We start from the raw sequence: 22,195 nt of genomic DNA on the forward strand, positions 1-22,195 counted from the left end.
CTGCCCCCGCTGCGCTGTCCCCCCTCGCCCCTTTGTGTCCCCCCCTGTGCCCCACACCCTGTGGTGATGGGGGCCCTGTCTCTCCTCCCTGTGCCCCCTCCTGCAGCCCTGGGCCCTCTCAGCCACCCCCAGCCCCTGCCCTCGTCCCTGTGCCTTATCCCCCGTCCCCAATCTCCTACCCCTGTCCCCATCCCCTCTCTTCTATCCCCCACCACAGGCCTCACCCCCTGTACCCTGTCTCGGGCCACGTCCCATGTCCCCAGGCCCTGTCCCCCATGCTCCAGCCCCGAACCACCATCCTCCATCCCCCTGTCCCCTCCCCCCTGTCCTCCATCGCTGTCCCCATCCCCTGTGCCTGTCCCCTCTCTCCCCGTAGAATCACAAATTCATTTAGGTTGGAAAAGACCCTTAAGATCACCAAGTCCAACCATTAACCCAGCACTGCCAAGGCCACCACTAAACCATGTCCCCAAGCACCACATCTACACGGCTTTTAAATCCCTCCAGGGATGGGGACTCCACCACTGCCCTGGGCAGCCTGGTCCAGTGACTGACAACCCTTGCGGTGAAGAAATATTTCCTGATCTCCAACCTAAACCTCCCCTGGCACAACTTGAGGCCATTCCCTCTTGTCCTATCGCTTGTTCCTTGGGAGAAGAGACCAACCCCCACCTGGCTACAGCCTCCTTTCAGGGAGTTGTAGAGAGCCATCAGGTCTCCCCTCAGCCTCCTCTTCTCCAGGCTCAACACCCCCAGTTCCCTCAGCCACTCCTGATCAGACTTGTGCTCCAGACCCTGCACCACTCCGTTGCCCTTCTCTGGACACGCTCCAGCACCTCAATGTCCTTCTTGGAGTGAGGGGCCCAAAACTGAGCCCAGCACTCGAGGTGCGGCCTCACCAGGGCCCAGTACAGGGGGACGATCGCTGCCCTGGTCCTGCTGGCCACACCATTGCTGATCCAAGCCAGGATGCTGTTGGCCACCTTGGCCACCTGGGCACACTGCTGGCTCCAGCCACTCTGCCCCAAGCCTGTAGCGGTGCCTGGGGTTGTTGTGCCCCAAGGGCAGGACCCGGCACTGAGCCACATTGAACCTCACACAGTTGCCTCGGCCCATGGATCCAGGCTGTCCAGATCCCTCTGTAGAGCCTTCCTGCCCTCCCGCAGATCAACACTCCCACCCAACTTGGTGTTGTCTGTGAACTTACTGAGGGTGCCCTCGATCGCTAGTACAGGGTTGATGATTTGGATTTGTGCTGAAAACAGTGCTGATAAGGTAGAGATGTTTCTGTTTCTGTTGAGCAACCAAGGCCTTTTCTGCTCCTCACCCCACCAGCGAGTAGCTGGGGGTGCACAAGGAGTTGGAGGGGACACAGCCGGGACAGCTGACCCCAATGACCAAGGGGATATTCCATACCATATGACGTCATGCTCAGCACATAAAGCTGGGGAAGAAGAAGGAAAGGAGGGGACACGTTCAGAGCGATGGCGTTTGTCTTCCCAAGTCACCGTTACGCGGGATGGAGCCCTGCTGTCCTGGGGATGGCTGAACTCCTGCCTGCCGTGGGAAGGGGGAATGAATTCCTCGCCTTGCTTTGCTTGTGTGCGGCTTTTGCTTTCCCTGTTAAACTGCCTTTATCTCAACCCTCGAGCTCTCTCACTTTGACCCTTCCGATTCTCCCCCCCAATCCCACGGGGGGGGTGAATGAGCGGCTGCGTGGGGCTGAGCTGCCGCCTGGGGCACAACCACGACAACCTCCATTCTCCACAACCCCCCGGGCCCTCTGTCCCCATCCCCGTCCCCTGTCCCTATCGCCCCCGCTTCTCGTCCGTCCCCCCCCCCCACCCCGCGATCCGCGGAACTCCGCGCCGCCCGCCCCGCCCGGCACCTCCCGGCGGCCCCGGCGGCCGCGGCCTACCCGCTCCCCTTCTCCCGGTGCCGCTCCCCGGTGCCGCTCCCCGCCGCTATGTCCCGGGGGCCGGTGCGGGTGCTGCGGCTGGGGCTGCGGCCCTACGCCGAGGCGCTGCGGGTGCAGGAGCGCTGCGTGGCGGCGGTACGGGCGGCGCGGCCCGGCTCCGGCTCCGTCCCCAGCTCCGTCCCCGGGGAGAGCGTGGTGCTCAGCGAGCCGGCGGAGCCCGTCTACGCCTGGGGCCTGCGGGGCGCCCCGGAGGCGGAGGCGGCTGCGCGGCTGCGGGCGCGGGGAGCGGGGCTGGTGGCGGCGCGGCGCGGGGGGCAGATCACCTTCCACGGGCCCGGGCAGCTCCTCGCCTTCCCCGTCCTCGACCTGCGCCGCCGCCGCCTCCCGTTGCGCGGTTACGTGGCGGCGCTGGAGGAGCTGATCCTGCGGCTCTGCCGCCGCTTCGGCCTGGCCGCCGCCCGCGCCCTCCCGCCGCCCTTCACCGGCGTCTGGATGGGCGACAGCAAGCTCTGCGCCATCGGTGAGCGCGGCGGCGGGGGGGGGCAACGTGCACCGGGGGTGGGGGGCGGGGGGGGGGGGGGATGCACCGGGGGGGGGGGATGCACCCGTGGGGGGAGCATGCACCGGGAGGGAAAACATGCACCGGGGGGGGTGATGCACCGGGGGTGGCATGCATTGGGGGGGGGGGAACATGCACCGGGGGGGGGTGTGATGCACCGGGGGGAGCATGCACTGGGGGTGGGAAAACATGCACCGGGGGGGTGATGCACCGGGGGGGGTCATGCACGGGGGGGGGGGGGGGGAACATGCACCGGTGGTGGGCATGCACGGGGGGGGGGGGGCACGAACCGGGGGGGTGGTGCACCGAGCGGACAGTACACGGATGTGGGCATGCAGCTGGGGGAGGGTGTGATACCGGGGACATGCGACGAGGGAGGGCACGCGGGGGGGTGCATGCCCGAGGAGGAGCATGCACGGGGAGCGGGAGGGGGGTGTGGGGGGGTACGCGGCAGGGAGGCCATGCATGAGGGTGCGGGGGCGCACACCGGGGGCAGGTGCGGGGAGAACATGCACCGGGGAGGTATGCACCGAGGGGGGGTATGCACCAGGAACACGCACGGGGGCACGTGCGCTGGGAGGGTTACGCATGGGGACGCACACACGCACGTGCATGGGTGGGGTATGTACGGGGGACTATGCACCGAGGGAGGGGGGCAGCACAATTTTGGGCCCCCGCAGCCTGGCCAGGGCCTCACACCCAGAACAGGGCCCAGCACTTTGCACCCCTGCACCTAGGCCCTCGCACCCAGGACTGGGTGCCTGCAGCCTGGTCGCCAGCCTTGCCCCCTTCTCCCGTCCCCCTCGCCAGCCCCCGTGCTGTTCTGCAGGCCAGGCAGGCCCTGCACCGCAGCCCCACGTCCTGCACCCCTTCCTGGAGCCCTGCACCCCCAGTCGGGCTCTGCAGCCTGGTCTCAGGGTCCTGCAGCCCAGACCCCACTTTGCACCACAGCCCCGTGTCCAAACCCACTTGAAACTCCAGCGGCAGGATGCAGGGGTGGGGTGGAGGGAGCTGGACACACTGCACCCCATCTGCCCCAAATCTGGGGAGTCTGCCTGTGGCTTAGGGGTTTTCCCTGGCAGAGGCAGGGAGCATGGCATGGGGGGGGGTTATAGTGGCCTGAGCAGTGCGGTCACTAAATATCTCACGCTGGGACATCCCTGGGGATGGGTGCTGACGGGTGGGTGCTTGGACCCCCGCAGGGGTGCACTGCGGGAACCACATCACCTCCCACGGGCTGGCGCTGAACTGCTGCACCGACCTCACCTGGTTCGACCACATCGTTCCCTGCGGGCTGGAGGGGAAAGGCGTCACCTCGCTGAGCCACGAGCTGGGGCGGCACGTCACCGTCGACCACATCCTCGAGCCCTTCCTCGACTCCTTCCAGGAGGTGTTCGACTGCACCTTGGTCTGCTCCGAAGACCCTGGGGACTAGAAGAGCCGCGGCACCTTGGCTGGGTGTTTTGGCAAACCCTCGGTATGGCTGACGAACGGCAACGGCAGCCACCTGGGGCTTTATTGCGAGACGAGCTCTCGTGCCGGTGCCTATAGACTGTGCGTGAACGGTGGCACAGAGGTTTGGGCTGTTGCTTAAACATCCAAACCTCCATCAGGGCTGCTCTCCCCAGCCCCGCGGGTCTCTGTCCCTCGGCAGAGATCTCCAAGGGTACCACGTCCCCGTCGTTCGCTGGGGAAATGCCCATGCAGGCAGTTCTGTGTGTTTTTAATGCCTCTCTCCCCAAAAAATCCGAAATTCGGGTGAACACTCACGTGCCTTTTGGACAAGAGGAAGAGGGACTGGTTGGTTCAGTGTCGTTCCCTCGCTGCCACATAAAAAGAAGCTGATTTGTATAAAGAGAGTTGCTGGGAACTTTGGCTGCTGATCCTTTGCTCGTTTATTTACCCCACGGCTTTATGAATAATGACCTTTTCCTCGCCCTGCGCCTGCAGAAATCCTCGCAAAGATCCTTGCCGTGGTGTCAGGGCGGAAAAATCGCTGATAAGAGGCTGTAAATGGTGGTTAAGAGGCCACCAGAGCGATGCCAACGCGGTGGGAATGCGGGAGGAGGAGGGGAAGGGGTCGGGGTGCCTGAGGAGAGGAGCTGCAGCCGTCGCAGACCCCATGGGACCACGCAGCGTGGGATCGAGTGTTTCAGCTGGGTGATGGGGACCTGCGCCCGCCAGGTCTGTGGTGCCTGAGGAGATGTCACCAGGGTTTGTGCAGGCGGCATCAGCTCCTCCAAAATCACTGTTCCGGTCGCAGCGTCGGTGTGGGCTCGCAGCAGCCGTCCCGGGCGAAGGGACGCAGCCACCCCCGGGCTCCGATGGCACTGGGGTGCGTGCCCGTGAATGCAAACCTATAGGTTAGACACAAATAAACTGATTTTAATTGACAGGTTTCTTAAGGGGTAAGAAGCCAACCTGAGGCTGAGCTCCCCGGAGCTGCCTGCCGCCCCTCGGGGTGCTCGCAGCCCTCCCGGTGCGTGGGCAGGAGGGGCAGCACCCAGCCTGGGCTGTCTGAAACCTTCCCCCGTTGGTGCGTGGCATGGCCACGGCCGTGTCCGAGTCACCCCCGTTGCTGGCAGACCCGAAGCCTCGGAGGTGCTGATCGCAGGTACAGCCCCACAGTCAGACGGATGCTTTGGGGTCAGGAGAAATGGAAAATGGGAAATTAAATCCCTGCGCCCTGCTCGGAGCAGGACCTGACCCCCACCTGCAGCCCCTCACTGCTGCTCCAGGCCTTCTTTCTGCCCCACGAGCTTTGGGGTACCTCTGCCGCTGCACAGCACTGGCAGCTCCCCGTGAGTCACCCATGGGTGCCTGCCTGTAGCTCCCAGGGGTTTCGGGTGGGCAAAGGGTGCAGCTGGGTGCAGCGGGGCTGGAAGGGCCCGGGGGGGCAATGGGAAGGAAAACCCCGTTTCATGGAGCTGGCTCAGCTCCGGGAGGAGATGGCGAGCGGGAATGAAGGCGCCTTGGGCAGGCTTGGTGCCCGGTGCGAGGACTTGGGGACAGCGGGGACGGACAGAGGAGAGACAGGAAAGCGTGACCGGCAGCGTGTGCCGGGAGGGAAATGCAGGGTCCGGCTCTCCCTGCCCCGTAAAGCCTCCGGCATCCGGCCGGGCTGAGGGGACTGTGGCAGGACCCACAGGGTTGGGGACAGGCTGGTGGCCCGTGTCGGGGCTGGGTGGCTTTGGCAGGTGGCTCTGCCCCGGGAAGGGGAGGAGGCTGGCGGCACTCCCAGCCCGGCCGGCATCCCTCGCCGCCTCCCCGCGATGCTCCAGTCCCGGCTCAGCCTGGCAGCAGCACAGGCAGGGAGGGCACCCCGGGTGAGTGCAATCCCCCCTTCCCACCCCTCTGGACCCCCCCTTCCCCTCCTTGGCCCTACAACGCCCCCCCTAAAGTGGGGTCCCCCTATGCCACACCCTGTCTGTGGGTCCCCTTCCTGGCATAAACCCAGATCTTGTCCTAAATCTCCCAAATTCAGCCTCCTCCTGCTTCAAACTTGTTTCTAAGTTAGGCAGACAGCCGGGTCTGAGCCCATCTCCGTGGCTTCATGGCTGCTCAGCCCCTTCTTCCTCCTCGCTGGTGGGGTCTCGTCCTGGGAGGTGCACCCTGGGTTTGGGGTGACCCTTTTTTGGGGGGTGAGCTGCCAGTGCTGCAGGTATAGGGTGCTTGGGAGCAGGGGGGGATGGGGTGGATGACAGTGGTTTGTGGGGCTGGCGTGCCCTGAAGGGTGGCACACGTGGGGGACCGTGTCCCCGTGTCCCTTCCCGTCCGCACCTGCCCCGAGGCCCCGGCGAGGCACCAGGGTATGTGAGGGTGTGGAGGGCACATGGGGGTCCCGGATGGGCTGGCAGGGGGGCACTGTGTCCCCGGGGGGGTCAGAGAGGGTCAGGGACCCATGGGGAGGGAAATCCCTGGGAGGGTTTAGGGCAGCGACCCATCAGGATGGGTCCATGGGGGTGCGGGGGGACCTCTCCCCCCCTGCCAGGGTGGTTGCAGATCCTGGCCCTGGGCTAGGACCAACGGGGAGAAAAGGAGGTCCCTGCTCACCCTGGGGGACCTGGCCTGGAGGGAGTGGGGTCAATGCATTGCAGGATCAGTCCCAGAGGTGTTATTTAGGATGAGGGGACCCCAGACAGTCCCCCCGGGGTCCCTTGGGTGCCGGCTCTGCACCCTGCAAGGGTGCAGGACATGGGTGGTACCCACGGTCCCAGCACGTCCCAAGGGAAAGCAGGCTTTGAACCCAACCGTTCCGGCCCCCCGGGACAGCTGTTCCCCCCGCTGTCCCCAGCCTGGGGAGGAGAGGGGGGGCAGGCACCTGCCTCAAAGCTTCGGGGGCTTTATTGCCTCTGTGGAAGGAGTGAAATTTGGGGAGGGGGCTGCTGCGAATGCAAAGGGTTTGGACGTCCTCGCTCCTACCCTTGCTGCGTGGCAGAGGAGGTTTTTAAGGACCATTTTGGGGTCATCATTGGGTCCGGCAGGACATCCCTGGCATCATCCTGGGGACACTGCCACTGCGGGGACAGCCCTGGCTGAGCCTCCTTGTTCTTCCCCGTAGGCTGGGCGAGGACATGGAGGAGGACAACCAGACAGAGACCTGGCACCAAAGCTTCCAGGCGGTGCTTAATGCCTTGAACCAGACGCTACACGGGGTCATCCTCTGCCCCATTGATCGCCCTGCTGCCACTGCCGTCACCACCCGCAACGCCAGCACCCGCGCTGGCCGTTCTGGCCGCAACGACAACGCCTACATGTACATCCTCTTCGTCATGACGCTCTTTGCCGCCACGGTGGGGAGTCTCATCCTGGGCTACACCCGCTCCCGCAAAGTGGACAAGCGCAGCGACCCGTACCACGTCTACATCAAGAACAGGGTGTCCATGATCTGAGCCCAGCCCCGATGCCTCGCCCCCTGCGAGCCGGTGGGTTTGGGGTCACGACGCTGCTGCGCATCCTGCTGCTTGCGGGATGGGGCGGCGCTGCTGGTCAGCCTGGCCCCAAAGGTGCTGGGAACCCCCCCGGGTGCCCCTGTGGGGGTGCTCAGCCCCGGTGTGAGCAGCACGGGGACCTCCTGGCTGGGCTACAGCTCCCATCTGGTAGGAGCTGGCAGGGTGCGATCCGCGGGCAGGTCCTGGTCCCACAAACCCACCTTGGCTGAGCCCCGGGGGGACGGGGATGGCAGAGGCAGCTCCTTTCCCACCGTGGCCTGCCGAGGCTGGCACGGGCCTTCAAGGAGGAAAATTCACCATTTCCCTGCTCGGACCGGCCAGCGTTGACCTCCGTGGGCTCCCATCAGCTTCGTGACACGGGCTAGCAGGCTTTTCTGGTGCTAAAACCCTGTAATTTTTGAGCTGGGCTGGGCCCCGCTTTTCCAGCGGGGAATTAAAGGAGGTGGCAGTTTCCAGTGGGGTCACGTTTGCTTCTTCTCCGAGCAAAGTCGGTGTTGGGGGTGATCCGTGGGGTACATCTCCGTGCCGGTGTCCTGCCCTGGCTGCTGGAGCCCAGGGGATGCTGTAAGGGCTAAACCTGCTCCCTGTGTGCTGCCGACGGGGCATCAAGGGCAACCCCACGCTGGCATTGCAGCCCCCAGCACCGCAGCCCTTGTGATGGGGCGAATCCCCCACAATGGAGCAATTCCCCACCGGCATCACGAGCTCCGTCCCAGGACACGAGATGCTTTCTCCTTGCGGCTGGCCCAGGAGCATCGCTCGAGCCACGGGCACCCGCTGCGAGCATGGCCCGAGCCTGGCCAGAGGCATCCGGCTCCACGTGTCCCCGAAGGTCTCTCCGGGCTCCGGACGGTGATGCCGAAGTTTTTCCTGCTTCCTTCCTGCTGTCGGCTGTAGCTTTGGCCTTTTGTACCGCAGGTCCCAAATGTGTTTTCCACGGGGCGAGGGCGCAGCGGCGGACGGGAAGGGGATGTTCTCGGGTCCTGCTGGGCTCCTTGGCTTCAGCTCTGCTATTAAGCTGGCTGGGTTTGGGACTGGCCCGTGAAGTGGCCGGTGTCCAGGACAGTAAACGTCCCCATCCTTCAAAACAGGCTGTGGGGCAGCGCCGGTGACCCAGTCCTTCGCACGTCTTAACCTGTTAATAATGTCATAATTAATGTCTTAAATTGCAGCTAGATTAGCTGTCCCATAGGGGCCTTTCCGCCTGCATTCAAAGGTTAAACACGGCTGCAATGCCCGAGCCCAAACAGTGACACCAAACCCTAATCCAAAAAATAATACTGGATGTGAGCGTGTTTGGGGTAGGGCTGGAAACCTTGGCGCCGGGACGGCAGCAATTCAGCCACCAATTCCTGATTTCCCATGCCCTTGGCTTGGGCACAAAAGCCCAGGCAGGGGGTTTGGGGAGCCCTCGGGGGGCTGCCCGCTTTGGGGCTGAGCCCACTGTGAGTTCTGAGCCGGGCACGTGGTGCCGGTGGGGCTTTCCAGGGGCGTGGGGGCAAACGACACCATCGTCCCCCAGCACCCGGCCCAAGCGGGAAGTAGCTGGAGAAGTTTCACCGTGTTTGTCTTGCGGTTGCTGCCCTGGGAAAAGAAAATAAACCCTTTATCTTCAAATAAACTGGGGGAATTGGGCCAGGCGGGGACAGCTGAGACAGCAACCCTCCGCTGGGCTGGTTTGGGTAAGCAAACACCGCACTCGGGGTTCCTCCACCTCCGCGGTGTTTGTCCTCCAACACCGGCTCCTCCGGTGGGATGAGCCACGAGCAGCCGCTCGCGGCAGGGCCAGAATGGGGGTCCCCGTGATGGGATGGGTGCTGGATGGTGAGTGTGGTACCCCAACCTCCCCCCAGGGATGTGGTCTGCTTGCCCCTCCCGATGGCCACTGGCCCTCCTGGGACAGGGGGTGGCTGGGATGGATCTGGTGACCCCAGAGTCTCTTTTGCTACTGTGACCCAAGGGGACAACCCTCTTACAGGGTGGCATGTCATAAAAATAATTAAAAAAAATGCTGCTTTTCCCTAATCCAGAAGACCCTAAGGAGGAAGAACCCTCCTGCAAGCCATAGCTGCTGTGGTGATCGTTATTCACCTGATTGCTGATCCATCAGCATCCTCCCGTCCATCTCCACAGTGAAATTCAGACCGGAGCCTGCAGCAGGGCTGGGGGGTGCCCTGGGTGCCCCCACCCTGGGGCCTCGGGCTGGAAACCACCAGGCTGGGTGACAAGGTGCCAGTGCCACCTTGTGGCAGCTGCCTCAGGGTCCCTGCGCCATGGGCACCTGCTCCTTCCCGGGGCACCGTGGGATCCCTGGGGAGGGAACAGCCGGGCTTGTCCCCGTGTGACCCATGGCTGTGGGTTGGTTGGGTGTCCCCATGGGACCCACGGCTCTGGGCTGGATGGTGTCGCAATGGGACCCATGTCTCCAGGCTGGCTGGTGTCCCCATGTGACCCATGGCTCTGGGCTGGTTGGGTGTCCCCATGGAACCCACAACTCCGGGCTGGCTGGTGTCCCCTTGGGACCCACGGATCCACGCTGGCTGGGTGTCCCCATGGGACCCACGGCTCTGGGCTGGATGGTATTGCAATGGGACTCATGTCTCCAGGCTGGTTGGGTGTCCCTGTGGGACCCACAGCTCCAGGCTGGTTGGGTGTCCCCATGGGACCCACGGCTCTGGGCTGGATGGTGTCGCAATGGGACCCATGTCTCCAGGCTGGCTGGTGTCCCCATGGGACCCATGGCTCTGGGCTGGTTGGGTGTCCCCATGGATCCCATGGCTCTGGGCTGGTTGGGTGTCCCCATGGAACCCATGGATCCAGGCTGGCTGGGTGTCCCCATGGGACCCACGGCTCTGGGCTGGATGGTATTGCAATGGGACCCATGTCTCCAGGCTGGCTGGGTGTCCCTGTGGGACCCACAGCTCCAGGCTGGTTGCGTGTCCCCATGGGACCCACGGCTCTGGGCTGGATGGTGTCGCAATGGGACCCATGTCTCCAGGCTGGCTGGTGTCCCCATGGGACCCATGGCTCTGGGCTGGTTGGGTGTCCCCATGGATCCCATGGCTCCTGGCTGGTTGGGTGTCCCCATGGAACCCACAGCTCTGCGCTGGCTGGTGTCCCCATGGGACCCATGGCTTCGGGCTGGCTGGGTGTCCCCATGGGACCCACAGCTCTAGGCTGGCTTGATGAGCTCATTCTCAGTAGGGGGTTGCGTTGGTCTGCTGAGGATGCTCAGAGGGGTATGGAAACAAGGGACTATAAGGGGAGGATGGATTTGGGAGCATCCCAAAATGGGTTTGCTTCTGCTGATGGAGGAAGGATTTTGGGACTAATTAGGCGCTCATCCCAGAGCTCAAGAGATTCCTTGTCAAAGCCGATGGGGTTCTGGCCTCGCTCCCTGTGCTGCAGCCCCTGGAGCAGACAATTTCTGGGTAACGCTCATGCAGTTTTAACAGCAAGGAGACACACTCAGGCGCACAGAGAGAAGAGCTGGGGAAGCATTGGCCTTGGCTGAATCACTAAATCCAACCATGCAAATCGTAGCTGACTACATTCAGGTTTTAAGCAATGCAGCTGGGGGAAAAAAAAAAAAAAAGGGCTCACGGGAGGCCAATTTGTTTAAGATTATTTTTTTCTTAGCACACAGCAATGAATCATGGGTGAGATGATGTCTGTAGCACTTTGCCTGGTACTTGGAAAAGGATACCGAAATGTGGCGTGCATGGGAAGTTCAGGCTGACCTTGGCTTAGCGAAGCAACGGTAGGATTGTCAGAGCAACAGGAATCGCGGAGGTCTGTTCCTGGGACTGCTTTGATACTGGGCATTTTGATAAGAAATGTGCAAGGTGAAATGGTAGCAGTGCAGAGACTGATAGCGATGGTATTGCCGAGCGATGCCAGCAGGTATCAGTGAATGTTTAGCTCAGAGCATGAGGTGCCTCCGGCAGTCTGTGGTTTTGGCTGGTGAATATGCGGCACAGTGGCACTGAGGTAGGGGAAGGTGTGTTCAAAGGGAGTTGTTTGTCCGAAACAGCGGTCGGTGCCCGGTGGGAATCCGGCACTGCTGATGGAGCTGGCGTGCAGGGGAGGAGCGGGCTGCTGGCTGGGGAAGGGCACGCTGCTCTCTCATCAGGCGAGCTGAGCCAGGCTCACACGCACGAATGCTTAATCGCGGGGTTTGCAGCTCATGGCAGACAGGGGCTGTGACGGGGAAAGCTAAACTTGGGAAATATTAAAAAGAAAAAAAAGAGAGGGAAAGGGAAAGCGCTTCCAGTTCATGGCAGGGCAGAGGAGCGCTGGATGTGCATCCCCTGCGCTGCAGTGAACGCACATCGAACGAGCATCCCCTGCGCTGCAGCAGATGGACACTGGACGAGCATCCCCTGCACTGCAGCGGACAGATGCCAGATGTGCATCCCCTGCGCTGCAGCAGATGGATGCCAGACAAGGATCTTCCACGTTGAGAGGGGGTTCCCCTGTACATTCTCAGGGTAACTTCCCCAGGCCCCTCTCGCCCTCCCTGTTCTTGCTGGTTGTGCTCATTGTGCTGGCTGGAGCACGCTGTGGTCTGGGGCAGATGCTGCAGCACGATTTGGCTGATAGGTTTGGTGCAGAGATACCACTGGACAATGTTCATTTGCTAATTAAATGAGTTTTAGCTACTAAAAGTCCTAATGAACTCTATTTGTCCCATGCATAGAGCTACTACTAAATGCTATGAAATGAGGGTGGAAAAGCTGGGGACGGGATTCGGGGCAGTTTATACATCAGAGGCAATCGCTGCCCACAAGAAATGGGACATGAAGCTGTAACGGTGTCCTGGCTGCGCAGGTGCAAGGCTGCGGGGCTCAGCGCTGCGAGTATCGGGCGAAAGCCCTGCAGCACAGCTCGCAGTGTCCTATGCAAACACGAGCGGTTTCAAGCAGTGACATTTCAGTACCAATTTCCTCAGCTCTACACAACTTACCCTGTACTTTGGGATTAACTGAGGGGATAGATAGGGGTGAAAAGACCGATCCATACTCCTTTTGTGTTCTCTCACCAGAGCAAACGGGCCCATCACATCTCTTTTCTGCAGGTAGACAACTGCTCAGGAAAGCACACCCGTGGGCTATTGGTACCTAGAGGAGAGGATTAAAAATAACCAGGTCTGTGTTTGGCTTCTGGTTTGTAAAGGACAGACATCACTGATATACGAGGGGACTGGTGACCAAGGCCAGGCCCAAGTGAGCAGGAGGCGCCGAAATTCCCCCCAGTGAAACAGCAGCCCTGGAAGGAGCCCATGCCCCAAGTGAAGGGTGGACATGGAGAGCTGGACCGGTGCCTCTTCCAGGTGCTGTGAATGGGGATGCTCACTGCAGCTTTCCTGCACCCACGCCTGGTACGCTAACCCACTGCACTTATGCGGCCTCGGTAAATACTGTTGCCCCTATGTGATTAAGTCTCAGATTAAGTGCGTAGTCACTGGAGCCTATAAAATGTTTTTTATCAGGTAGGACATAAGATTAAGGTGGGAAGAGGTGACGAGTCCAAGTTCCTCTCTGCTTGCTGGCTCAGGGCTGCTTCCTCGGACACGTGCCCACGGGTAGAATTGGACTCGTGGAGCGTTTTTGGGTCCAAGCTGCCCGTTATGAAAGATCTCACTGGCTGTTTGCCGGCTGCGGCATGGCCCGTGAACCAGGGAGCTGAGACTACAGCAACGGTGAGGAGAGCTGCTCCCTGCCCTCCCTTTGGGCTGAGAGCAGAGGTTTTTCCAGCAGCTCTGAGCTGCACATTTCATACCGCATTTAAAGCGTGGGTATTTAGTGTTAGGCTCCTGAGGTGCAGGAATGGGCTGATGTCGTGAAGCACCAAGCCAGGAGCAGCTGCAGAGTTTGAAAGCCGTTTGCCGTGCTGTTAGGCAAGCTTAGGCAGTGTGGGTTGGATGAGTGGACAGCGAGGTGGGTTGAGAACTGGCTGAATGGCAGAGCCCAGAGGGTTGTGATCAGCGGTGCAGAGTCCAGTCGGAGGCCTGTAGTGAGTGGTGTGCCCCAAGGGTCAGTGCTGGGTCCCAACTTGCTCAACATATTCATCCATGACCTGGACAGGGGACGGAGTGCACCCTCAGGAGTTTGCTGACCATACAGAACTGGGAGGAGTGGCCGACACACCAGGAGGCTGCGCTGCCATTCAGCGAGACCTGGACAGGCTGGAGAGTTGGGCGGGGAGGAACCCAATGAAATTCAGCAAGGGCAAGTGTAGGGTCCTGCACCCAGGGAGGAATAACCCCAGCACCAGTACAGGTTGGGGCTGACCTGCTGGGAAGCAGCGCTGCAGAGAAGGACCTGGGAGTCATAGAATCTTAGAATCATAGAATGGTTTGGGTTGGAAGGGACCTCAAAGATCATGTAGTTCCAACCCCCCCTGCTAGACCACGTTACCCAAAGCCTCATCCAACCTGGCCTTCAACACTTCCAGGGATGGGGCCTCCACAACCTCTCTGGGCAACCTGTTCCAGTGCCTCACCACTCTCACAGTAAGGAATTTCTGTCTAACATCTAATCTAAATCTCCCCTCCTGCAGCTTAAACCCATTACCCCTTGTCCTGTCACTACACTCCCTGATAAACAGTCCCTCACCATCTTTCCTGTAGGCCCCTTCAGGTACCGGAAGGCCACAATTAGATCTCCCCAGAGCTGCCTTTTCTCCAGGCTGAACAACCCCAACTCTCTCAACCTGTCCTCATAGGAGAGGTGCCCCAGCGCTGGATCAACTTTGTGGTCTCCTCTGGACTCTCTCCAACAGCTTGATGTCTTTCTTGTCCTGGGGACCCCCGAGCTGGACGCAGCACTGCAGGGGGGTCTCACCAGAGCAGAGTAGAGGGGCAGAATCCCCTCCCTCGACCTGCTGGACACGCTGCTGGACACGCAGCCCAGGACACGGTTGGCTTTCTGGGCTGCCAGCGCACATTGCTGGGTCATGTTGAGCTTCTCATCAATCAATACCTCCAAGTCCTTCTCCTCAGTCCTGGTGGACAACAAGCTTGAGTCCTGGTGGACAAGCAGCTCTCCATGACCAGCAGCGTGCCCTCGTGGCCAAGAAGGCCAATGGTGTCCTGGAGTGCATGGAGAAGAGAGTGGCCAGCAGGTCGAGGGAGGTTCTCCTCCCCCTCTGCTCTGCTCTGCCCTGGTGAGGCCACAGCTGGAGTTCTGTGTCCAGGTCTGGGCTCCCCAGTTCCAGACAGACAGGGAACTACTGGGGAGAGTCCAGCGGAGGGCTGCGAGGATGAGGAGGGGCCTGGAGCATCTCTGGTGTGAGGAAAGGCTGAGAGAGCTGGGGCTGGTTAGCCTGGAGAAGAGAAGCCTGAGAGGGGATCTGATCAACACTTATCAATATCTAAAGGGTGGGTGTCAAGAGGAAGGGGCCAGACTCTTCTCAGTGGTGCCCAGCGACAGGACAAGGGGCAACGGGCACCAACTGGAACACAGGAAGTTCCACCTGAGCACGAGGAAAAACTTCTTCCCTCTGCGGGTGACCGAGCCCTGGGACAGGCTGCCCAGAGAGGTTGTGGAGTCTCCTTCTCTGGAGAGATTCCAAACCCGCCTGGACATGATCTTGTGCAACTTGCTTGAAGTGACCCTGCTTTGGCAGGGGGTTGGACTAGATGATCTCCAGAGGTCCCTTCCAGCCCCCACCAGTCTGGGATTCTGTGATTCCTAATCTCAGCAGTCCCCGCTGCATCCTTCCCACCTGCCAGCCCGCTCCCTTTCTTCATGCTCTGTCCGCAGAGCGCCTGCGCTTCTTCAGGACAAAGCACTTTGGCTGCTTTGACCCCAGATGGGATTAAAAATGGCATTCAGGCCCCAAAAGGCACTCGCCCCTCCCCTTGCAGCATGCTATCCACTGGCAGGGATGTCATTACTGCCTGCGCCTAGAGTTGCGCTGCCTTTCTGGCAATATGTTGCTCTGAGAGAGGGAAATGAAAGCGTAGGAGTTGCTGTGTTATTACCAGGTAACCTAAGAGGCACCAGAAAACAGGGTGTTCAGGATACATAAATAATAAAACAAAAAATGTGGTGCAGAGTGATGGCATGCACAGTGCCCGCTCAGAGGCTCGGCAGCAAGCTGGAAGGATGCGCTGGGTTCATTCCGCATAATCCTGGTTTACTGCGGAAACCAGGAGTGGAAAAACAACCTGGAATATCATGGCGATCTGGAATAAACTGCGTGCGGTAAAATTGCCATGGAAACACTGTACCGTCCGGGTTCAGCCCCGAGGCTCTCCAGTGCAGGGCTGGGCAGAGCTCTGCGATCGAAAGAGCTAATCCAGTTTGTTGTGGGTGAGGATTTCATCTGCGGTACCAGATCACTGAGGATGCTAATATGATTGTACAGATGTTTTTTATGTCTGATGTGTGGTGACATCACTGCATACTTAGCCCTTCTTCTGAGGAAAAACAGGTTAAGCACATTGGTAAGAACAAAATATGTGGATCATTGTTCAGGGGTACGATACTGAGATGCTGCCAGGGGGACAGACATATTAAATCATGCAAAGGAGAACGGATACGCTCTTTACCCTCACATTGCATAACTGCAAAGCGCAAACAGGAGCTATGTGTTGTTAATGAGTCTCTACTCACTTCCATGATTTTGTTTACATTATAAGAAAACTCTCATTTTGGAAGCACAGCCATTTTATAGTTGCAATTATGCTCCATGGGGGAACTCTGGGTTTCATAGCAGCACGGAGAGTGGGGCCTTTCCCTGAAAGCACGAGCAATGCATGCACGCAGTTGTACACATGCATAGGGAGATGCACATGCTCGTTTTGGCTAGGAAGAAGTCATCCCCCCCAGCCGAGCCCTGACACAGTCCCTGCTGGCTCTGGCAGCTCCCAGCACACGAGCCGGCGGCTGCCAGCAGCCTGTCAGCCCTTCTCTTCCCAGCCCGGCTCGTTTTCATTGCTGGCAATGTGGCCTCTCCCATGGTTTTTAGCCCCCAGACTGTTTGCTGCTGCTCAGTTTGGTCTGAGCATGCTGTGCCTCAATTAGGTGAAATGATACGCAGGGGCGAAAACTTAGAAATGTTGGCTTTCCTTCACTCGCAATTTAATTTCCTGTTTTCTGGCTTTCTGCCATGGCCATAAGGCCTGCGAATTTTGTTGTTAGTAATAGATGAAAATAGAGATTTCTGCCGGCAACATGCATGGCCAGCGAGTGTGGGGAGGCTCTGCAATCTCCCCAAAGTGCCTGGGAGAGCCGTGATGTGCTGGGCCCCAGCGCAGCGCAGACCAGAATCGTGCTGGCTTCTTCACAGAGAAAAATGCTCTGTGACAGCACGGAAGCAGATGGTACTCAGTTTAACTTTCCTGCAGCAACACAATCAGCTTTAAAATTTCTTCTGGTGGCTGATTAACCCTCAAATACATTGGACTTAGTTGTCATCTCCTGTGAGGTCGGTGTTTTCTCCAGGCCAACATAGCAAATCTCCATAAGTGTGATCTAAGCCATACGGCCTATAATCTTTTTAAATGACTGCCCTGCTCTGGAGCTGCTTGGGCTGCCTGGCATCTGCTATATGCGCTGTGGTGCCTCGGTCCTCTCACGGGGAAATATCTGGAAGCCAGATCATCACTCTCTGACTTCGGATGCATTTGGGAGATCCTGAGAAGTTTCAAACTCTCCATGCTGTGGTTGCTCCTGGTAAAGAAATAATAGGCGGAGACTTTTATCCTGTAGGCTGTTTTATCTGTTCTTCAGGGAGACAATCATGGAGGAGCATTGACATCTGAGAGGATGATAATTCTCCTATCTAAATATCTGAAAGGAAAATCCTGCTTTTAATCATGGCTACATAGCTGAGCAGTGATAACACAGTGTGGGCGCAGCTGCCACTGTCCCGCATGAAACCACTTAATGAGGTTCAAGGTTTCATGTACAGAAAGAGCCTGCTTGCTCTGATGGCAAAAAATCACCATTGAGAATAATTTAAAGTTTTCATTAAGCACATAAGGAAAAAAAAAAAAAGGAGGCAAGAAGTGAAGGATTTGAAGTATGAAGTTCCATTTTAACAACATCTCTTAGTGCCTTTCCAAATAGCTACAGGTTTTGTAAGAAACGCTCTTTGGAGAGGTATTTAACATGGCCATTGTCCTTTTTTTGGAAGAAAACAAAGGTTTTATGGGCTGGACCTCCTGTTATGCTGGGCTCTGGCCTTCTTGAAGAGAGAACACAAAGGAGAAAAGAGCAGCAGAGGTAGGAAAAGCAGGTGCTGCGCCTCACGCTGGCTCTCAGGTGCAAATTCACTGAAGGAGCCACCCTTGTCAGCTATTCTGAGATCTGGAGAAATGTGCCAGCATCTGGCTGTTTGGGACACTGTTTTAATCAGACTGCTGGGCTCAGGATGGGTTCAGCACTGCTACAGATGCCACCTCTTTATAAGGAGATGTACAAGAAAGAGGAAAAAAAAAAAAGAACGGGAGAAGAAACAACATGGGGTGGGTGGCATTGGGTACAGAAGCCCATAGGGTGAAGCCAGAGCTGGTGGGAAGTGCAGAGCTGTGTAGTCCTGCTCTCAGGTTGGGCTAGCAGGGTCACCACAGTCCTGCAAGGCCCACAACATAGCAGTTCTGGTCATAGGGCCCTTCGCTATTGCCCCACAGGCTTGCTTCTTCTCTGAGCATCAGTACCAAAGCATGGATCCCCCAAATCCATCTGGAGACCGAGTATCCCACCCACTTTCTGTTTGAGTCATCTATTATGCCTGATTTCTTCACTCTATCGGTGTGCAGACTCTTCTCCTTCTATACCAGAAACAACCTTAGGAGAGTCCTTTAGTGATAACAGACTTATATTGACTTCCTTCCTTCTTATCTTTATCTTCTGTTGACTTCTATCAGTAATTTACTGTAATAGACCAATTTAAAGGTTCATCTCCCCACACTCGAGTCAGACCTTTGGAACGGAGGATTTGTTCATGTCTGCAGTCAAGAAAGAGGTCCCTTCAGGACACTGACTTGAGAGTTTCGAAGGGGAGAGATGTTAAATTGAGGTTTCCAAGTTTTCTTAGGATGGATCATTCCCTTCTATATTGTGTTATTTTTCAACAACATCCTTTGCTGTGCTGCTTGGGTACCCCAAACTGCCTCCCCATGTCTTTGTAATCCCCTCATTGCACCTTCCTCTCCCTTCAGTTTCTCTTTCTACCTCCCCCAGAAGCCTGTGCCACTCACAGCTCCTGCATTTCATACCTCCCTTTATGTCCAGCGTCCCCTGGGCAGCAGTCCCGCTGCTCTCGCCTCGCATCCTTCTGCAGCGCCTGCTGTCTCTATGGCAACGTCTGCGAGGATGTGGGTGAGGATGCGGGATGAGGATGCTCTGCAGGATGAGGATGCGCTGCGAGACGTGGTCACTGCTGTGGCCTTCTGCTTGGGGATGGGCAATTCAATTAGAACTGAAGCAGCCTGGGAGGTGGGGGTTATGATTTTCCTCCTCATGGCAATTTAATTGCTGCTGAAGCCTCTCTGGAAACGCTTCTGAACAACGGGCTTGTCCCCTGGGGTAGCGCCGTTTCCATTATGCTTTCAGAGGGAACAGATGATGCGCTCAGCAGCGTTGGAGCCTGCCTCAGAGGCTGAAGGAAGGGCACAACCAGGGAAGATTTTAGCTTTTCCTCATAGGTATCACCCAGGAGGCAGAGAGCACCTGTTTAGTGGGGTGGTAAGAGATATACTGTACACTTTTTTTTGCACCAAAGGAAGAAACCTCCACACTGAACCTGCTCAGGCCTCTTGAAGGCCAAGCGCTATGTGACACAGCGCCCACGGCTCCCCACTCGTGGGGCCATTACCACCACCCCGGGGAGCCCGGGGCGAGGGCCAGACGGAGCCGGAGGCTCTGAGAGGGAAGGGACATGGCTACGGGAGAAGGTATGCGGCGGTAGAAGCCGGGCCCCCCGCAGCTGGGCCGCCTGAAGGGAGGCAAAGCCACTGCACCCTCAGCCCTGTCCGCTTCCCCTCACCCTGAGGCGAATGGGGGGCGCCGCAAGGTCTGCCGGGAGTTGTAGTTTTTCCCCGCCCACCAGCCCCTCCCCTCTGCAGCCCGCGGCGGCAGTCGGACTACATTTCCCGTCATGCATTGCCGCGACGTTCCCTCCGCCCCTCAGGTGGGGTGGGAGAGGCGGGATTGGTGGGACAGCGGCGCGGGGGCGGGGCCACGATTGCTGTCGAGTGGCGGCGGTGGGAGGTGCTTGGGAGCGCGCGGGGCGGGGCGGGGCGGCTGGCGGGGGCGGGCGCGCGAGCCGCGACCGTTGCCGGCTGAGGCGGCGATCGCCGTTACGAGCGTTGAGCTGAGGTAAATAGCGGCCGCCGCGGGGAGCCCCGGGTGCCCCCCGCCTCCCCCGTGCGCCGGGGCACCGCCTCGCCTCCTCTCGCTCTTCCCCTCCCTCAGGCGATGCGCGGTGTCGTTGTGGGCGTCGCGAAGTGAAGAAGCGAAGCCGCCACCGTCGTCATCCGCCCCTCTTCCACCCGCGACCCCCGCAGACGGCGACATGGGCGAGTGCGGAGCCCCCGGGGACGTCAACTCCAACGTGCTCGTTGCCCGCAGCACCGGCGATGCGCAGCTGGACAAGGCGGTGTGGCAGTGGCTGAGCTGGGACAAGGTGGGTGTGTGGCGAGGGGGAGCGGCGGGAACACCCCACCACCACCACCATACCCCCCACTCCCCCCGGTGGGGGCTTCTCCACCCTCCTGGGGTTGTTTTGTCATCTGTCCCATCGTATATGCTATCCTTCCCATCCTGCCCGGTGCCGAGGGTGGTGTTTGCTCCTTTCTCCCTCCCCAAGGCCCTCTGTGTTACCTCAGCAGGGCCCTTTCCCCTGAAATCGGGGGTGGCCTTGCTGTGTGGCAGGTCTCATTCGAAAAATAGCTGGTTTGAGTCTTACCAGCTGTAACTGAGACGTTCTTAACCTATGAGAGGGGAAAGGTGAGGCATGCAGCCATCCAGGGACTGTACCTGGCGAAGGGATGGTATGATGTCATCTTACTGGTGGCACCTGCTTCTTATTGCTACTGCTTCTTCATTGAGACAGAAATGTGTCTTGTGAAACTGGGTTTGAGGAAGGATTGTTTAATGATTTAGAATGCAGTTGGTTGAATGGCATAATTTTGTTTTTCTTAGCTTCCTGAATTTAACACCCTCCCCGGGAAAGAAGCAGACTCCAGAGGTCTAAGTTCTGGCATGTTCCTTTCCTTTTCAGCTCCAATGGGGTATCAAGAGGACTGCAGGCTTGGTTAGCTCTGATTAAACCACCCAAAGCAAATTTGGGACTATAATAATGATATGGTATTGGAGGTTATTTTGCTTAACTCATTATTGAAAGGGTTACTTTTATTTTCTGCTGGTTTGTCCAAATGACACGGCCTGTGCTTTAAAAAAATATCTTGGAGATGAAGAAGGGTAAACCACTTGTGCACCAGTGGTTTAGGTTTCTGTCTGTGGCATATTTTTTTATTTTTCCTTTAATGACACTGATTGTCAATGTGTTTATACTGTTTCCTCTTCATTTTCATCCTGTCAGGATCAAAGCAGGAGGGCTACAAGTAAATTCTACGTCATGGCCCTTAGATGAGCTTTCTGCTACTTGGAAACATGCTCTATTCTTTCATTTTTGCAGAAATTAACACTTGCCATCTGCACATTCTGTGCTCAGAGCTGCTGTTGTAAAAATATCTGGCAATAGATGTGTTGGGGAGGGAAGGAGTGGAAAAGGGAAATAGCATTCCTGATAATACACTTGATAACCCAGATTGAACTCTAGGAAGTTTTTTTATATAACTTCTGGTTAGTGAATTGAGAGGGTTTTTTTTAACAGATTAATATATTTTTATCTTAAAAATGCATGAAGTAGGAGAACTTAGACTTTTTAATGTTAAGGTTACTGGGGAAAAATATGCTGATTAAAAGCAGCAGTAGTGAAATCTTACTATTTCTATAGCTCCTTCTGAGGCCAAAATTAACCAGTAAAATACAAACTGAAGAGTCAGTTTGATTGTACTTGTTTGCCCTTGCTTCCCTAGGTGATAATCATGGCTTTCCTACAAGGCTGCTTGAACTTATTACTTGGAGAAGGACTCTCCTGCAGGAGAGGGACTGCACAGCTGAGGGCATGGGTGGTTCAGAAGCACCTGTGGAGGTTGTAAACAAAAGAAGCAAAAGTGTTGTGGGAGGAGAAACCAGCCAGTATGGCATGAGGAGGGATTATTTGTCCAAAGCTCTCGTATTTCACCACAAACTGAGGAAATGAGGTCTCTGTAGCTTTGCTGCTTATGAAATGACTTGACAAGGAGCTCTCTCCCACCCCTTTCCCACCCAGCGGCTTCCTTGGCCGCAGGGACTTGTGCTGCCTTTGATCAAAGAAAAAAAATCTATGTGCTATATTCACAGCTGTATTTAGCTGTGGGGAGCTTTTGTCCTCTAACTTAATTGAAAATTACTTGCTGTAATTAATTCTTAGAGCTGTGCTCTTCATGCTTTTTGATTTGGGTATATGTGCTAACCTCTTCTAAACTGTAACTGATTACGGGCTGGGGTGTGGGTGGGTGGAGGAAGTCTGACCATATGATGAGCTTTCTGCTTTCCTCTCTCTCACCAGAATTGTGCATCTTCATTAATGCTTCTAGCAACTGGCTTAAAGGAAGCTTGCCAACTAAATCTCCGTCCTTTCCCCTTCTCTCTTCTTAATTGCTGTGCGTTTTACTTTTTTCTTTTGTTTGGTCCTCATTGGTAA

General features: G+C 57.7%; 4 protein-coding genes across 6 annotated transcripts in view; 3 read left to right on the plus strand and 1 right to left on the minus strand.

The window, feature by feature from the left end:
* POLD3 (DNA polymerase delta 3, accessory subunit) overlaps positions 1-2,360 on the minus strand; it is a 48,744-nt gene extending 46,384 nt beyond the window's left edge. For both annotated transcript variants that reach the window (XM_054836605.1, XM_054836595.1), the window contains exon 1: positions 2,242-2,360. The gene's annotated coding sequence lies outside the window, so the exon portion shown is untranslated. The remainder of the gene's footprint in view (positions 1-2,241) is intronic.
* On the plus strand, positions 1,726-4,839 carry LIPT2 (lipoyl(octanoyl) transferase 2). Its single transcript, XM_054836627.1, has 2 exons — positions 1,726-2,438; positions 3,680-4,839. Exons 1-2 carry the CDS (start codon positions 1,967-1,969, stop codon positions 3,910-3,912), a joined length of 705 nt encoding a protein of 234 aa, XP_054692602.1. The 5' UTR covers positions 1,726-1,966; the 3' UTR covers positions 3,913-4,839.
* Positions 4,840-5,599: 760 nt separating this feature from the next.
* On the plus strand, positions 5,600-8,995 carry KCNE3 (potassium voltage-gated channel subfamily E regulatory subunit 3). Its single transcript, XM_054836638.1, has 2 exons — positions 5,600-5,803; positions 7,039-8,995. The coding sequence occupies exon 2, from the start codon at positions 7,052-7,054 to the stop codon at positions 7,367-7,369; it is 318 nt and encodes a 105-aa protein (XP_054692613.1). The 5' UTR covers positions 5,600-5,803; positions 7,039-7,051; the 3' UTR covers positions 7,370-8,995.
* Positions 8,996-13,747: 4,752 nt separating this feature from the next.
* Positions 13,748-22,195, plus strand: part of PGM2L1 (phosphoglucomutase 2 like 1) — a 53,315-nt gene continuing 44,867 nt past the window's right edge. The window contains exons 1-3 of one of the 2 annotated variants that reach the window (XM_054836534.1): positions 13,748-13,943; positions 18,997-19,761; positions 19,858-20,068. In XM_054836534.1, coding sequence (XP_054692509.1) covers positions 19,541-19,761; positions 19,858-20,068 — 432 coding nt within the window. In that variant the 5' untranslated portion in view covers positions 13,748-13,943; positions 18,997-19,540. The remainder of the gene's footprint in view (positions 13,944-18,996; positions 19,762-19,857; positions 20,069-22,195) is intronic. The other variant, XM_054836543.1, reaches the window with a different exon arrangement.

This window comes from Grus americana, chromosome 1 (genome assembly GCF_028858705.1).
Source record: "Grus americana isolate bGruAme1 chromosome 1, bGruAme1.mat, whole genome shotgun sequence".
In the NCBI taxonomy this organism is placed as follows: Eukaryota; Metazoa; Chordata; class Aves; order Gruiformes; family Gruidae; genus Grus; species Grus americana.

Excerpts from the sequence above, each read along its gene's own strand:
- KCNE3 (XM_054836638.1), top strand. The coding sequence starts at position 7,052 with ATGGAGGAGGACAACCAGACAGAGACCTGGCACCAAAGCTTCCAGGCG.
- LIPT2 (XM_054836627.1), top strand. The coding sequence starts at position 1,967 with ATGTCCCGGGGGCCGGTGCGGGTGCTGCGGCTGGGGCTGCGGCCCTAC. Across the intron at positions 2,439-3,679 it reads CAGCAAGCTCTGCGCCATCG|GGGTGCACTGCGGGAACCAC; the intron begins GTGAGCGCGGCG and ends GGACCCCCGCAG.